The 17,137-nt window shown below is 38.0% G+C and overlaps 1 protein-coding gene across 11 annotated transcripts in view; it reads left to right on the forward strand.

The window, feature by feature from the left end:
- The window catches only part of HYCC2 (hyccin PI4KA lipid kinase complex subunit 2), a 128,048-nt gene extending 111,888 nt beyond the window's left edge, over positions 1 to 16,160 (forward strand). For 4 of the 11 annotated variants that reach the window (XM_075070013.1, XM_075070010.1, XM_075070011.1 and 1 more), the window contains 4 exons: positions 704 to 863; positions 2,295 to 2,552; positions 8,273 to 13,786; positions 14,084 to 16,160. In XM_075070013.1, the coding sequence (XP_074926114.1) occupies positions 704 to 863; positions 2,295 to 2,552; positions 8,273 to 8,877 (1,023 nt within the window). In that variant the 3' untranslated portion in view covers positions 8,878 to 13,786; positions 14,084 to 16,160. The remainder of the gene's footprint in view (positions 1 to 703; positions 864 to 2,294; positions 2,553 to 8,272; positions 13,787 to 14,083) is intronic. The other 7 variants (XM_075070015.1, XM_032799496.2, XM_075070012.1 and 4 more) reach the window with 7 other exon arrangements.
- The last annotated feature ends 977 nt before the right edge of the window (positions 16,161 to 17,137 follow it).

Genomic DNA, 17,137 nt, shown 5'->3' on the forward strand with positions numbered 1-17,137 from the left:
GAAAGATAATAAATGTGGAACCCTATAATGCCATTTTTACAGCTGCTTTTATGTTTACAATAGTATTTTAAGTCTCAAAACTGGAAGAGATCAGTTGCTCTCCAGAGCTGCAAAAACAGAGCTCCAGCTTTATCATCAGTTCTAGTACCTATCTTTTATTGTAGAGAACAACTTATTGTGGAGCTTCTGTACTTGTCATGCTGCAGTTCTCTAACATTTTGTAGAAAACTGACAAAAAGGGGTAGTTGAAGATTGGGAGCTAATCATGTGACCTTTGTGAAGGTAACACTATTTTTATTTATGTAGCCATTGATTGCACTTGTGCTGTTTGCACTGATGTGGTTTGTGACCTAATTCTTGAAGGATAGTACTACTGGGTTTCACCTGAAGTCTGACTCTGTTGGAATACTCTCTTTCTGCAGTGAGTCTGCAGCAAAACAAACAGATCATTTAATAAAATGAGAATGGGGAAGCTCAAACCTTCCTAGGGAGAAGGAAGTCTTCTATAGTTCAGAGATGTCAGCTTTGCAATGAGCCTGTCAGTGGTCATGAAGTCCTGAAGTCACTGCCATGTCTATGTGTGGCAGCCTGATACACTGTTGCCCAATCTTTGTCTCCCCATCCAGTCTGACAATGAAATCTGGCACTGTTCTTAGTATAGTCGAGGGTGGTGAATTTGCATAGGATTTTACTGTTACCGTAGGTTGCAAATGCCATGAAGAACTCGTTGCCCTTTGATGCCCCTGATATGTCGCAAGAAGGCCAGAAGGTGCTGAAGGTGGAGCTTACTCCTACAGTGCCCAGGATCTCTCGGACTGCCATTACGACAGCTTCCATCCGTCGCCATCGCTGGAGGAGAGAAGGTGAGCAGTCCCACAGTGCCGTGAATAACTTACTGTACTGTGTTCATCTCCATCGTTACCAATTAGCTTCTGAATCTGAATGTTGACAGAATAGTTTCATTTAATTGTTTTTCTAACAGCAGTATTTTGTAACAATATATAGCGCTTTACATCTTTTCAGAGCACTGCATGGCCATGAACTCTTTAAACCTCACAGTAGTCCTGTGAGGTAGGTAGGTAAGTAAATGTTACCCTCCTTTTACAGATGGAGAAGTTCGAGAGGTTAGGTATCTTTTCCATGTTGCGTAGCATGGAGTATCAGTGGCCGAGGTGCGTTAGATCTTGGGAGTTCTTGGCTCCCAGTCTCACACTCAGTCCGTTAGACCACGTTGTTTCCCATCTGTAATTAGTGCAAGAAGTACTATTGGCCTGACTTCTTCAGTAGTCCTGAGCAACCACTGATCCCACTTAATTCTGTGGGAAAATGAGTTGTGCAGCTCTAAATCCGACCATTTGTTCTTAGAGAAAAATTCCTAAACTACTTTTGACTAATTTATCTCATTTCCCTTCACTCCCCTATTTTTCTTGAGGGATACCTGTATTGCTAAGAACAGTATTTAATTGTGCAAGGAAGAAAAATAGATGTGGTAGTTTTTTTCTTGTTGTCAGGTGCACCTTCAGTATAAGTGTGGCAAAAAGCTTGCTTAGAAATCATATTTAAAAGCTTTGTGTTCCTGCATGTATAAAAACATCCATTGAAAAAGCTGCATAAATGACTGAAAGTAAAAAGTGGGAACTTAAGATATCGCAGAGGGAAAACTCGATCTCTGGTTTCAAACCCTGTCCCTTCTTTTACAGTTTATTTTTATGTATCAAAAACCAGAGTGCTTCATGATCTGTCAAGTCAGGCTGCCCAAGCCTAGAAGCAAACGTTACTATTTTGCAGATTTTCAGTCATGTTTGTCCTTAGCACTGATATCGTTTTGTTCATTTGCCAGTCTCTCTCATGTACAATATAGTTCATCTTCCTCTTTCCGTGGGTGTGCACACAAATGTATTTGTGTGTGTATATAAGTAAGGTTATGTCTACAGTGCATACAGTTTGGATTATAAGGGTGTGAATTGCAGAGTGCACCAGAATGCCGTGTGTGGACGCTGCTGGCATGAACTAAAAGATACAAAGTTCACATTTAACATACTCCTCTTTCAAAAGCGTAGGTATCTTTTAGTTTGTTCCAGCAGTGTTGCATGGAGCAGTTGGAGCATACCATTGTTGTGCACTCTGCAGTTTGCCCCCCCATAACCTGCTGTACAGTGCAGTGTAGACCAGCTCTAAATGTGGATAGTGCTTTTGTTTTTCCACGTCCACGTAAATCTTCTCTTTTCCCTGCCTGGATTGGAATGCCTAGAAAGGAATAGAAAAGCACTAAAATTTTGTGTGTTGAATCCCAGATGGCTTTGACTTCTCAAACGAGGCTGACTCAAGCATTCCTGGCTCCCCGATCCAGCACGGCTCCACAGACCTAGGGATCAAACGTGAGCAAGAGGGGGAGGTGCTGGTGCGCAGGACCCCTGAGCATGGCTCACCGGAGCCCACCTTGACAGCAGCCACAACAGAGGGTAGGACAGAGAGGAGGCAGAAGTCAGTGAGGCAGTTGCCGGAGGAAGATCCTGGCTCCCTATCCCCAGGCAGAACTACTTTCCATTCTAGTGCGTGTTTCCACTATCCCAGGGTGTATTAGCTTCTCTTTGCAATACACACATCCCCTATATACCTAGCACCAGGTCAGGTACTACCTTTTGTTATCATGTGGGCTGGCCTGGGGCTTGCATCTCTGTGTGGTGAAAGGCAGCTTGGCATGGCTAACGAAAAGGCAAGGGCAGCATCTAAGAGCATTGAGATTGCTTGGAAATTTCCTATTACTGAGCATGTTTACTCTAATATTTGTGAGAAAAATACTGCACCAAATGAGCATGAGCCCAGTTCAGAAAACCTGATGAATCCGTTTTAGGGTATAAAAGAATCTTACTACAACTTTAGATTAACAAGATAGTATTGGAACAATGTTTCAAAATTCCAAAGTGAATTTCCTGTCGCTGTTAAAGTTGGGTCTGCCTAAGATGTAGATTCCCAGAGTTCTGCTTTGAATAAATTCTTTTATATTTATTCCCCACACTTCTATTCACTAAAGCTTCACCATCTTGTTAGCCTGTGTGAGTGGACTGGCTGTAAACAACCACACCAATCCCCTAACTGGAATCAAGTTGTAACGTTTCCAGCCACTTTAAAACGGTGACTGTTTTTCTTCACGAACAGGTTCTTTTGGTGTATGCTGTTGGATTTTGCAACAGCTGCCCTTGCAGCCACATGTAGTATTATGTGAGTTGTCTGATACAGGTTCATTTTCCTTTAGTGAGTTTATTAACTTATCATCTGTACTTGGTAAGAGGTATGCTTTCATGCAGTGAATTTGATTCATGACTTCTCTTGGTGGTGGTGGAGTGCTTAATTCCCCAGGTTTTTAGCTGAAAATGTATTCCCAAGAGTCCTCTGATCTTCCTAATCTGTTCCTGTAATTTAAGTTTTCTTTTCTGTGTGAACATTCCTTTGGCATTTCCAACAGCTATAAAGGTCACAATTTCTCTGAAACAGAGAAGGTGTTTGCAGACTGTTTCATATGTACTGCATACGTTTCAGGGTGTCCTTGTGGAAACAAAAATCTGAGATTCTTCTAGATTTGATGTATTGTTACCATGGAATCCACCACAGTGAATCAGCATGTAATGAATGAGGGTCACAACATCCCACTTCTTTGGAAAATAAGATACTTATAAAAACATGATGCTGTTGAAGTTTTAGAATCTGCTCCTTGGTGCGTAGTGAGTTTGAGCATGCTCAGTAAACGAGCCCTACCCCATCCTTACTCCATTTGTTCTGATTCGTCTTATTCCACTGTACTGACCGTTGCATGTGCATGTCCTGAAAGATATGGAGAAGTCCTGAGCTTTGCAGAGAACCTTCATTAAAAATGGTTGCCAAGAATGTAGCCTTCCCTTTCTAACACTTGAGTTATTTTAAAATATCCATATCTTTTGACTTGTTCCTTTGGAGTCTGCATCACTTTGCATGGTCTTCCTGGATATGAAAGTGAAGAATATTTGAACAGATAACTGAACATAGAAAGTTGACAGTTGCCTGTTTGCTCAAACTGTGCAAACTTTGCCACTCAGTAATATTCTGGGCTGGAAAGTGTCCAAGGAGCTAAAGCAGATTTGACTACTAATACTTAAATTATTATTTGTATGTTATGTATATTACCTTGTTAATTGATGATGATGATTTGCAGAAAACTTGAATTAGCAAATACCCTCAACTGAGTGACTATGTCCTACCTGACAACAGCATGAAACAAGAAAGATCTTTCTTGGTAAACCCTAGTAATCCCTTTCATTGTTCAAGTTTGTTTATGCATCTAATTATGAGATGGATAAACAGAATAAATATCTCTTTTAAACTAGTGTTTGGAACCAATACATGGAATGTTCTGCCGGTTTCCAAGAGGTGGCTTAGTGATGCCTCAGAAAGGATGTGTGTTTAAAAGGGTTACGTGAGTTCATACTCTTCTGTCGGGTTGCAGCAGTAGATATACACAGTCATTTGTGGCCAGTAGATAATGGTAGGGGGAAAGCTGACATGGAACAAATCCAAAAATAAATGTAATACTTCTGCTGGATTTACTTTGTATTGACTTCTGTGTCACAATAAAAGTGCATTCTTTAGAGAAGCACTAATTTCTATAGAAAATGTGGAGAAACTTGAAGACAAAAGCTGTGTGGTTGACTTGTCATTTTCTCCTCTCCTTTCCAAAATTGTAGTCAATTATGGGGCTGTTCAGGAGAAAGATGTTGTTTTGACTGTTACTGTTCTGTAGGAAAAGAAGAAACCTACCACTTTCTGAGTTACCTGTTCCAAATAAGGGGTATAGAGAACTGAACTGCACTCTCCCTTTTCCTTGTCTTTGAGGGTAGTATTAAAAGAAAACTACCATCCAGTGGGACAACTGTATATATTTAAGCTGTATTTTACTGAGGTGAAAGACTTCACTCCAGTGAGAACTTTCCTGAGTATCTGGGATCTGACTAGAGAGAGTTTCCTGCATGTTGTCTTGTCTGTTTTCTTCATTCTTCAGCATTGCTATGCTGCTTGAGCCTCTGCATGGTTGCAGCATCCAAAAGCTTGCACCAAGCCTCTCATTCTCCTCTCTAAATTGAATGATACTTGACAGTTTTACCTTTCCAATTTTTCTGCTATCTCATGGTTTTTTTTTCTGAAGTAGGATAATCTGTTTAGCATCCCTGATTATTTTCTCATGAACACTTCGGTGCTTCTTCATGGTATTTGCATCAGTGTTCAAATAAAGCTTTTCCATATTGCTTAAGGGTGTCTTCCTGCAAGTTACACATCATCCATTTGAATAAGGGAAGGTTGAGAGAGGAGGTGTTAGCTGCTGCTGTGGTTCCTAATCAATGCACTTTCATTGAGTTTTGCATGATAGTATAAAAGAATATAAATGCTGGGTCTGATGGGAAAAGCTTCTTTTGGTTTCAGGGTATTTCGGTTGTATCATCCTTTTACCAGCACCTTTGAGGACAGTGGTGGTGGGTTGTTCATAAAATGTCTCATTGTTTAATGTGGGGAAGTATTTGTGTGAATAAATGAGAAGACAAACACTTTTATATTTCTAAAGGACTGATTTGATCAAATGGGAAAAAAAATAAAACCCATATTTTAAATGTGTTCAGGAAGTTGTAGTAAATGCATTTTAATAATTAGAAAATATCCCTTAGAGTTTAAAATGCTTGTCTTGTCCTGAAGCTAAAGTTTTCTCCAAGTATGAAGACTGCAGTACTGTGAAGTTTCTTACAGTTTATGGGAGGTTAAAGATTAGATCAATTCTATGAGGATTACATAATAAAGCAGACCAGCATTGTATTCTACTGAGAATGGCTTTAGGTTAGAAAGTGGCTACGTGCCCCTTGGGAGGCTGAAACCAGGAATGACAGTGATCTTAGCTTCAACGAAAAGGGTTTCCTACAAGGGAAAGGGACCCAAAAAAACCCATCTGTAAAGCTGTTCTGCTTTCTGCTTCTGAAATATGATGCATAGCCAAGCTCGATATTCTTGCACAGTGAAGGAGCACCAAGAGCAAAGCACTGGCCTCAATAGGGTGCAGTTTAACTTGAAAGTTTAACACCAACAACTTGTTACCTTTGTCAGTGCACTGACAACAGTCTGTGGAAGGGTAGGTTCATTCCTGTATGTTAGACTCATAAACGTTTTGCCACCATTTAGGGAGCTTCAGACAAGCTCTTTGGTATGTACCAGAGCAGAGTGAGCAAACTTTCACTGAAATAATGCAGCAGCTGAAGCCGTCAGACATGTACACTTCCTGGGGTTTCCCACAAGCAGTCATACTTAGGGTTATCACAGGGAAATCTGAAATTCTTACAATTGAAGGCCTTATTTTTATTTAAAAAGGTGAAATTTTGCTTTTTTAATGTTGAAAGTAAGACAGTTGGAGTGAAAATGAGCACACTTTCATTCAAATGCAAAAACTACAATTTTTGACATTCAAAGTCCTGTTCAAATACATGATAAATGCATATTTTGTCATGTTTTGATGTAAAAACTACTTTATGAATTTCCTTAGGGTTTCAAAATGGCCTGAAACAAAATTGCATTTTTTATGAAAATACTTGCTATTTTTTGTACAACCCTTTTCATGGTATAGGACTTAAAGCAAACACTTCAGAAGTAAATGCATCTGTTTCCTTAGTAATGGAAAATAAGGGAGCAAAATGAAAACCACAAACTAGAAGTAGTTTGCAAAGGAACCTGCTGCCACTAAATTTAGCCAGTAAACCAGCAGAGCTCATCCACCTTTGCACCCTGTCAAGTCAGACTTATTTCCAAAGGTCACTGACTTAATATATACTCAGGGTATGTCTACACCAAAGTTAGACACCTGCAGCTGGCCTATGCCAACTGACTTGGCTTTGGATAAGGGTCTGCTTAATTTTGGTTTAGATGTTATGGGGACCCTGCCACCTCACAGGGTCCTAGAGCCTGGACTCTAGCCCTAGCCTGAACGTCTATACCAGTTAAACAGACCCTGAGCCCAAGCCCCATGGGCCAGTCATGGGTTTTTAATTGAAACACAGACATACCTTCACAGTTGGGTTTTAAAATCTCAACTTTCAGAACCAGACTTCAGGTTGCATCCTAGGAAACTGAGGCCACCTCTAGGTTTTCTCTGTTCTCCATTCATGGCCTGGAGTGATAGGTTGCTGTTTGACAGGCAGGTCCTGTTCAGAAGCACAAAGTCTCTTCCACAGTGTGCAGCACCTTGCAGCTTAATCTTGTATTCCATATACAAAGAGGTATTTTATAGATAGAAGATATTTAGGCAGCCAGGTTACAGGCAATATGATGGAAGCCAGCTTCATGTAATTACTGGAAGTGCAAGGAAGACTGGGGTTTGGAGGAGAGATGACAAATAGGAATTAGGGTTTATCTCCTGGAAAAAGTTTAGTCACATTATGTGCCAGTTGGCAAATGCTAAAATCTACTACACCTGCAGGCATGGTGGTGATTGGTGACCAATGGTCTGACCTGTTCCTAAAGGTTGTTGAGCTCTTGCAGAAACTCACATTGACTTCAGCAGGAGCTGTATTTACTGTATTCAGTACCTCTCAAGATGCAGCCCTCAATCAGGATAAAAATAGCAACCTAGGCTGAAAGGATGAGTGAAGGGGTTGTGAAGAATCCTTTAGACTGAATTGGGTAATGGATTGGATAGTCAAGCAGAGTTGTTCAGATGCTCACAATTATCTGTGCCTCTACTAGTAATGCTTGAGCTGATGAGTTCTACAGAAGATGGTGCATTAATACAGATGAGAGGTTTACCCAGATAAAAAGTATGTACACGAGGCTCTGATTCTCCTCTCACTTGTGTAAACAAAAGTGTAATAGATTTATACAAGTGTGAGAGAACTGGGCACACTGCATATGAATGGAACAGAGAATAAATAAACCATATGGAGCCTGATTTTTTTGTATTTACACATGTAAATCAGGAATAACTCCCTTGAAGTGAATGAGGCTACATCAGTGTAAAATCAGGCAAGTGAGAGGTAAATCAGACTGCTAGTGTAGAGTACTGGAATTTGATGCTGACAAAAGTTACTATCCACTATGCATAGAGGGAAAAATTTTGGTTGCAGGAATCAGTTAACAAGTGGAAAAGTGTTTGGGTCAGAAAGTGAAGTTTGTTTTTAGTGACGTTTTGTTTACATCTGTATACATCTACTTCATGTAACGTGACTGTTTTAGTTTCTGGGTCTAATTTGTTTGTGTTGGGTTTTTGTAGATACTGAGGGTATAAATGGAAGAGAGGAATCCGTGAACTTCAATGATGCTGACGAAGGATTTTCATCAGGAGCTTCCCTTAGTAGCCAGCCAGTTGGGACCAAGCCTCTATCATCCACATCCCAGAGGGGCAGTTTAAGGAAAGCAGCAAGTGGGCATTCAGCTAAGGATAAAGAAACATCACCTGCCACTAAATCCAATGAAAGCCCTCGAGATTCAGTAGCTCAGAAGCAGCACCTGCACCAACCAACTGACCTTACTGCAGAAACAATTGAGATGACACCTGCAAAGAAACACCTCAGCCTGCCTGCTGGGCAGGTGGTACCAAAAGCCAGTAGCTTGAGCCTAATCCGGACCGCCAGTGCTTCCTCCAGTAAATCATTTGACTATGTGAATGGTGGTCAAGCAGCTTGCATTGTTGGGGTTGGCACTGAGGGTGTTACTAATCTAGCAGCTGGCAATTCCAATCGGTTTTCAACTATCAGTCTACAGGAGGACCGGCTAGGCCAAGCTGGGGAAGGTAAAGATCTCCTTACCCCAGGGGCTCCCCTTACCAAGCAGTCTCGATCCCCAAGTTTCAATATGCAGCTGATATCCCAGGTGTAGCTTTGACTCCCCTCTTCCTCTTTAACCAACAGACAGTTCATCCTTGGGCAAAAACAAGAACCTTCATACCACAGTGTGAAAATACTGACCATTGTGATCTCATTTGATTCAGTTTAGATATCATCCTGTATTTTGTATGAAACAGCAATAAATCTCCCCTCGCTCCCAGTCCCCACCTGTTGTGAACATGGTTGTGAAGCAGTATAAAATGTACTGTATGCCTTTTCCACACCTTCCTTTCTCCTTGGGTGATGTGCAATCCATCGTAGGCTGATCGGTCCCATTTCAACACTGTGAGACTAGTGATATTGGAGGAAATGGTGAATGTGATCCCTATGAGATGATGCTTTGGCTTTGTTAAGAAATAGAAACGGGTTAGTTTTATCAGTCTATAGTACTGCAAAGACTACTGGATCATGATTTTTCTTAGAACCAGGAGTGCCTCAGAGATTCTAATGTGACTTTGGACCTCTCTGAGTTTGTGCAATCAATTCTGGGAGACGGGAATGTCATTGTTGCTCCTGGCTGACCAATGCACTTTTCCATTAAAATGAGAATTGTTCTTTTCCTTCCCCCCCCCTCCACTCTTCTACTTCTGAAACTCTTCCTGCTCAACAGTGGAGGCATGCCTATTACCACGTCGTTGCCCCTCAGATAAAGAGAGGGCTGTAAGTAGAGAACATAGGTCACAGTGTACTACTTATGACGTTGTAGCCATATTTATGTTATATGTCTTCCCCTCCAGGACACAGGGTCATTCCGCTTACACACTGGAATTTGGAAAGGCCAAACCTGTTGAAATAATTCAAAAGTGGGAACGAGAGACACTTTCCCAGAAATAATTAACTACTAGCTCTGCTTCTATTTGTGTGAGGTGATGATCACTGAATTGAAACAAGCACATATTCAGGTAAAGAGAGGGATTCTCAGGCTGCATTCTATGATATCATAGCTGTTAGGGAGCCCCTCCTGCTTTCTAGGTGTTCCTAGCATAGATTAAGAAGTCTGTAGTCCAGACATAATCCTCCAAGGAGATGCATCAGGGATTGAGATAATGGTAATCTCCTAGAAAACTCTGAACTCATGCCATTGAGCCAAGTCCTGAATCTATGTGATTGATGTATGGGCAGCAATGGCTACCTATGCTAGCGATCACTACTTAAAAGTACATTTCTGATTACAAAGGAGGATGTCTATCATATTTTAGCCTGTGTCTTTCTTTGGATAACTAAGGAGAAAAGAGGAAGTCTCAGTCTTTTTTCTCTACTTTGTTGTGACCTGGAAGTTTACAGGCCATTAACCCATGGAACAGATTAGAGTTACATTTTTTCATTATGTAGGCACTTTTGTTTTATAATTTTCACGTGAAAAAATATAAACAAATGGCTACAAATAACAGGCTATCTTTTGATTTATAAAGATTGTACAAAATTCAGAACTAAAATGGCATTTCATTGCTAGTGGTTATTTAATGGGTTGATTGTTTAAATGTTGTTTTGAGCTTTCAATTCTTCTCTTTTTAACACCCTCGTTTCAAGTAGCATTTTTTCAAAGTGACTTTCAAACTTATAAACAGGTAAAGGAAGACATTTTTATGGTTGAATGAGTTACTTAGTCACTTAATCGTCATATTTCACATTCAAAGAGGAATGATAACATTTAAAAAAAAGGAATATTACTAAAGATAAATATAATTTCAAATTGATAAGGACCAAATTATTCCTTTATATTAGTTCTTGAGATGGAAATGTAAGTCAGATGGTCAGGCTAGTTTTGGAAGAATCCCAATATATTTTTTTGAGTGTTTATTTTGTGTATGTATGTATGTATAGTAGAGGTATATACATAGTGATGTTTGGTAGCTCAGCTATTGAGATTCTGTATTTTCCACGGTTAGTTTTCACTTACGGGATTTAAAACTCTTTAAAAATTTTGCATCAGGCTAAAACTTAGCAAACAAGTTTCCATATCACGATCCATTTCTTTTACAAAATGCAGTTAAACCAGTTCAGCAAAATGGTTTCAAATGGGAAGTCAAATATGGGTGCTCAGATTTGAATTAAGTTTGTTACTTTTTTAAACCAGTTTTGCAGGTATTTAGTCCTTATTTTGGTGGAGTGCCTTTTGTTATATTTTATAAATCTGTTAAGTATTCGTTAATCTGCTTTTGTGCGTATATGCACATTACTTTCACCATAATATGCTTATTGATAGAGTTCAAATTCTGTCCATATTAACGTCCTAGATGTTCCACACTGTGGACTGACATGATACATAATAACTTGTCCAAAGGATCCTTTGAGTGCTTCGTGTCAGATGTTCACTGATCAACCTCTCTATGTTCTGGAATGACTCATCCATTAACACAAATGAAGCAGCCATTATAATGTGTCATGTCAGTGCTATATATCATTAATGCTTTTAGATGTGTCCATCAATCCATGTCAAGGTAGTTGTGAAATATGATGTATTAAGCTTTGGTGAACTTCAAAGTACTGTGGCATTAATTGAAATGGAAATGCTTGGGATACAAACAAAGAATAATTAGAGTTGACTTTGGAGGGTATTGTATGCTACTGTTAAACTAAGTAAAAAACTATTAAAATAATAGGTTTCTGACAAAGATTTAGACTTAAGTTCTTTTTCCTTACCTCACTCTATTGTCTCTCCGTAATTATAATGCATTTAGTATGTAACATCATGCACTAGTTTTAGCCCCCTGCAATAGTTGAATACAGTTGCAGTATACAAGAGGTCAGAATGTAGAATACGACATTCCTCCTTATCTGAGATAGTATATATGCACAGATCTGAAGTGGAGAACCATGGGTACTGTAGCTAGGTGTAGATACACATTTAAGTAAAGATAAATGTATTATCTCTTGATTTTAGCATAACTGTGTACAATAATATGCTGGCATTTGTAATTTGTTCTTTTTTCTGGGGCTTCATAATTTAAGGAAATATAAAATAACAGGCGTGCTCATTAAATCTTTGATTAGCTTTTAAGCTATTTCAAGTGGCATTTTGCTTGAGCTGTGAGCCATTTTTCATGCAGGCAGCAAGATGACAAGTAATAGCTGTTTAAACGAATGTTGCAAGTGAAGATTAAATACTCTACTATCCATCCATTTAGTATAGTTTTCAGAATATTGAGACTTTATACCTTATTGTACATCTCAAATACCGATTTGTGATGTGACCTTGAAAAAGCTTTTTTAGGAGTGTGGAGCCTGTCCCTCCATTCTGCAGCAGTGACCATTTTATCACACCAGTTATGTATTATATCAGATATTTGTATGGTTTGCAAATATAATAGTCTCAGATAAATAAATCTGACATTTCCAAATAAATTCTCGTATTTCTTACTAGCTTTTAAGGTAATTAAAATCATCTGTTTTGACATTGGAATAGTGAAAATACTGTTTTCTGACAAAATATTTTATTTGCATTACTTTTGTGAATAGTAGAATGTACTGGGGCAGAGCTTTTTCTCACCATGTGAGGTTTGTGTGTGGGTAGGTACATACATTGTCACATGTTGACAATCAATTGCCTCAGTTGTGTGTGTATTGTATATAAATGTAAACATATTAGAAAATTTTGGGAGTATGATCCACTACTAATTAGTGGCAAATAAAAGGGGGTTGCTTTACTTTTTGGATAACTAGTAATTAATTTTAAAGCTTAGTTCAAGGGGGAAAAAAAATCAAAATAATGATAAAAGGTTCACAAATATATTTTGAAATTAATTTTGGAACAGATGATTTAAACAGTTTAAATTTTTTGTTGTTCCAGATAAGCCAGTTGCTACCTGCTTTTAAGATTTAAGGTGTTTTAATTTCTTAACCCTGGAAACAATTCACACAAATGGATTGATAAGTAGTTTCAGTTTGATTTTTAATCAAAAATAAAAAACTCTTGAAAATCAAAACAACCTGAAGATAGAAATGACCAAATTGACTGTTCAAAGAAAAGAATTTTTTGAAATTAAGTTATACAAAATACTGTCCCCCTAAATTGTGGGGAAAAAAGTGATAAATAGAATATGAGCTAAGCTATTATTTATTATGCACTGTACAAACAGAACAAAAAGACAGTCTTGATATTTTAAATACTAAATCATACAAACCCTAAGTTGTTGCAATCTAGCATTGCCTAACTCTAAGACATGTTACCTTAATATGTTAAACTTACTATCAAGTGCATTAGGTATATTTATTGTATCCATTGGCATTGTGAGAGTAGAATTGTAGACAGTGAACATGTATTTTTATTTCTCGAGTCAGGAATGATTGCAGAACTCAAGGCGCAAAGCCATTAGTAACCTGTGCCAGTCCATTCCAAACATGTAAAATAAAAAGGGCAAATTCACTGTAGTGTACATGCACCGAGTATTCAGCTGAAACCAGACCATACAATATTTGGTATCTTGTTTGGTATTTTAAACCTAGTGTTTTGTTTCTAGGACCTGGGCCTTATTGAAAATTCCTTTGTTTCTCATTTATTCTTTATAGCATTTGGATAATCAAGGTTGTGCATTGCCTGAAAGTTTATTTAGATAATTTCTATGGCTGAAGTATAAATGAATATATAAACCCTTCTTTCAAAATTGTCATAATAGATCAGCTGAGAGCCCAGTATATATACCAGCCTATTACATTTTGATGGAAGACAATGGAGAGGAGTGGGGGAAACTGATCCATCACTGGTACATCAAAACAAAACACAAGTGAGTGTGAGAATAAAATTTTGCAAGGCTGGCATATATATGTTCATATGACCATTGCTAATATTTTTAATATGGCTTTTTAAAATCCTGCCTTATTAAGCCGAGCTTGCAAAGCATAAAACAGGAAGAAAGAAAATAGCTGTATGCACTTAAAATAATGAGTAAATTTTACCTGAGGCCACGTCTAGACTACGCGCCGTATCGGCGCGTTAAAATCGATTGCTCTGGGATCGATATATCGCATCTAATCTAGACGGGATATATCGATCCCTGAGCGCGCTTATATCGATTCCGGAACTCCACCAACCCCAAAGGAGTTCCAGAATCGACATGGCAAGCCGCGGACATCGATCCTGCACGGTGAAGACGGGTGAGTAAATCGATTTTAGATATTCGACTTCAGCTACGTTATTCACGTAGCTGAAATTGCGTATCTAAAATCAATTTTATCCCGTAGTGTAGACCAGCCCTGAGGGTTGGCTAGGGGTCAGTATCTGCAATAAGAATAAGTTCCGTTTATTTTGTAGTTATCCCTTGAAGTCTAATACGGAGAACCTCAGATACAATCTGGATGAGCAATGAACTTTATTAGTGGACAATCTACCCCAACCCAGACAGCTTAATTCTAGATTTAACTAAATTAGATGCAAACTTCTGTTTCTGTTTCAGGATTTAGTGTGATCCCTATAGGAGTACAGAAAAGCAAATTTCTTTTTATCTTTCCTACATGCATCAGACAGTATACCAAAAGAGACCATTAAGGGACCAAATGTAATTAAAATGGGGTCCACCCTTCAAAAAATTGTCCCTTCTAATGTAAAGGATTGCTTTTCTATTCCTGTGAGGAAACATGGATGGAAACAGTTGTGCAGTTATTTTGAGATCCTGGACTACATTTTGAGCTAGGACTTTGTCAACTAATTATTTTGTCATGAATGCCTATTACAGTTTTACAAGCAGTGAAGTATGAGTGAATAGAGCAGAAGACCCCAGTATTTTGACTGAATATTTCTGTCAAACTAAATTTAAAAAAAATTTGATTCCCAAACAAAAAAATTAATAGGTTCTAGAAAAATCAAGTTAAGTACTGAAATGTCTTCAAATGAGCAAATAGTTATATCGCGTCTCTAACACAGATAACTAATAGTTTAGATGTACCCTCCAATAAAACTAGACTCCTTTAGGGTGCTTTGTCACTGTATCTTTATTTCAGGTGTAGGACAATTGAGCCTGCTATTTCCCAGCACTGAATATCCCTTTAACAGGTTGTTAGTAGTTTCTCTAAGTAAATTAAATTTCTTCTCCTTGACATTATAGGACTTAGAAGTGACAGAAAATAAGCTACTGAAATTTTTCCCTCCAGTTCAGACCATTCACTAGTCTTGCATATTTTTTTGTTTATGAAAAATGTTACTTTCAAAAAGTACATGGCTTCTAATTTTCAGTCAATATGAGTTGGCAATCACTCAGAATAAATTACTTGTTTTTGCAAAGTATTCATGGGTTTGCGAGTGTTCAAAATGTTTGTGTGTTCAAATATGACTGGGAAACAATACATTGCACTTTTCTGCAAGAAAACAGTAATTACTTTTGGGCAAAGGCATTACTAGTTGGTTATTTATGGAATGAAACATGTAATAAAGTAAATAACCTTAAGGGAGTCATTTAACTGGAATCATTTTTCCATATCAAGGACACCAGGCAAAAGCTAGTAAAGATTTTGAATAAGTAGATCATCTCAACACAATACATTTTGGACTTATTATGGTAGCTTTTATTTGCTATAAGTAAACTGAGGTACCCTGTGCTGTGTTTTTTAAATTTGTAATAAATTCCTCTACTTTACAATGAATCTTTTGAGTCTTACTGTTCATGTAACAAAATAGAATTTGCAGTCAGTTTGACTAGCAAAATGAAACAATCTGCAAGGATTGAGATAGTATTTTCTTACTGTTTCTGTCATACAAGGTTTGTTTCTCTGGACTAAGATTTCTGAAGGATTTTTACTACTATGGCATTTTATGTAATTTTATCATTGTCACAAAAGGAGGACAGGCAGCAAATAACCTACTTTCTGTGGACAAATCTGTTTGGCCAAAGGGCTTGAATTGTGTAGATGCCCTTTTTTCACCAGTGTGTAACCCTGCATGTTGGTATGCACTCCCAAACATTCAGGATATAGTGCTGGTGAAAAACTAAACAGAATGGGTAGTAAATGCAGTCTCTGTTGCATGATGTCCTTTAACCTGGGACCAGTGAAAAATCTTCATTCTTACAGAGCTGAAGATCACACACATTGAAGATCATGTTATTGGTGCATGTAAGCCATTATCTTAACTGTCTTACTGAAACTGGTTAATGCTGTTTGTTGTTGTTGAAATGTGAAATGTAGTTACTGTTGACCTTGTATATATTTGCCAGAGATTAAAAAAAGAGAGAATATTTTAAATCACTGTAAATAGAGATGTATAAAATGGAAAACAGTCTGCAATGCAGAATATATATATATACACACAATGTTAAATAAATATTGTTTCTGGATGAATGTGTACACCTTGTGTCATTTGTATTTTTTAACTTGTGCATGGTTTTCTTGTTTAATATATAGATTTGTTTCTGTTAAGGTGTCAACATGTAGTGGATCTTTCTATATGGTTTCTTAATGCAAATGGTCATTTTGCAAACTTAGATGATCTATGCTGAGTGCAGATACTGAGTGGTAAGGGAGGAGTATTGGACAATTAATATGCAGTATATGTCAACACTAATAGACCATATTTTAGATTAATATCTTGCTAATGCCAGTTTACCTGATAACTTACCTTGGGTGTCAGTCTGTTGTGTAAATACACTTCATCCCATACAAAAGAGCATTTTACTGATTTTATTTTTTCCAAGTAAACTTAATATGGAGTAAAGGAGGCTATCCTGGTGAAGGAACAGGAAGAAGAGGAAAGTACAGAGAGTAAAAGGGAGGAAGAAAGTCCCGAGGACACAGGTAGTGAGAAGATAGTGTATCATTGTTACTGTTTTACAAATGGAATTGCATAATAACCAAGAGAGACTAGTTCTTCTTAAAATATTGGAATATGCTTAAATCTTTATAAGGTGCACACTCCAGATGCTACTGAGTTCAGTAAGCTAATTTGCTATGAGCAGAGAGAGAGGCCTTTCCACTATCCTGTTTATACAAATTTTATGGCTGTGAAGGAAGACTTCAGTAGGAGAGGGGGCTTCTGACCTAAATTTCAGATTGTGGAATCACTTTTTACACAAATAAGAACAGGAATGATCTCTGCTGCACATATCCTCATTGAAAGCCTCCTTTAAGTCAGACACCTGCTTGAGCATGTAAAATAATGCTGCTGCTGTCATTAAGGACTGGAATTAATTTCAATACAGATGTCATTTCTTTATCTCTGACATGTATCTAACTTGGGATGAAACATGGCAGCTGTTTAACAATATACACTAGTTTTATGCTGCAGTTTGATCAGAAGTTAAGTAAAACATTTAAAATTCACCACT

Source organism: Chelonoidis abingdonii, chromosome 10, assembly GCF_003597395.2.
Source record: "Chelonoidis abingdonii isolate Lonesome George chromosome 10, CheloAbing_2.0, whole genome shotgun sequence".
NCBI classification, from domain to species: Eukaryota; Metazoa; Chordata; order Testudines; family Testudinidae; genus Chelonoidis; species Chelonoidis abingdonii.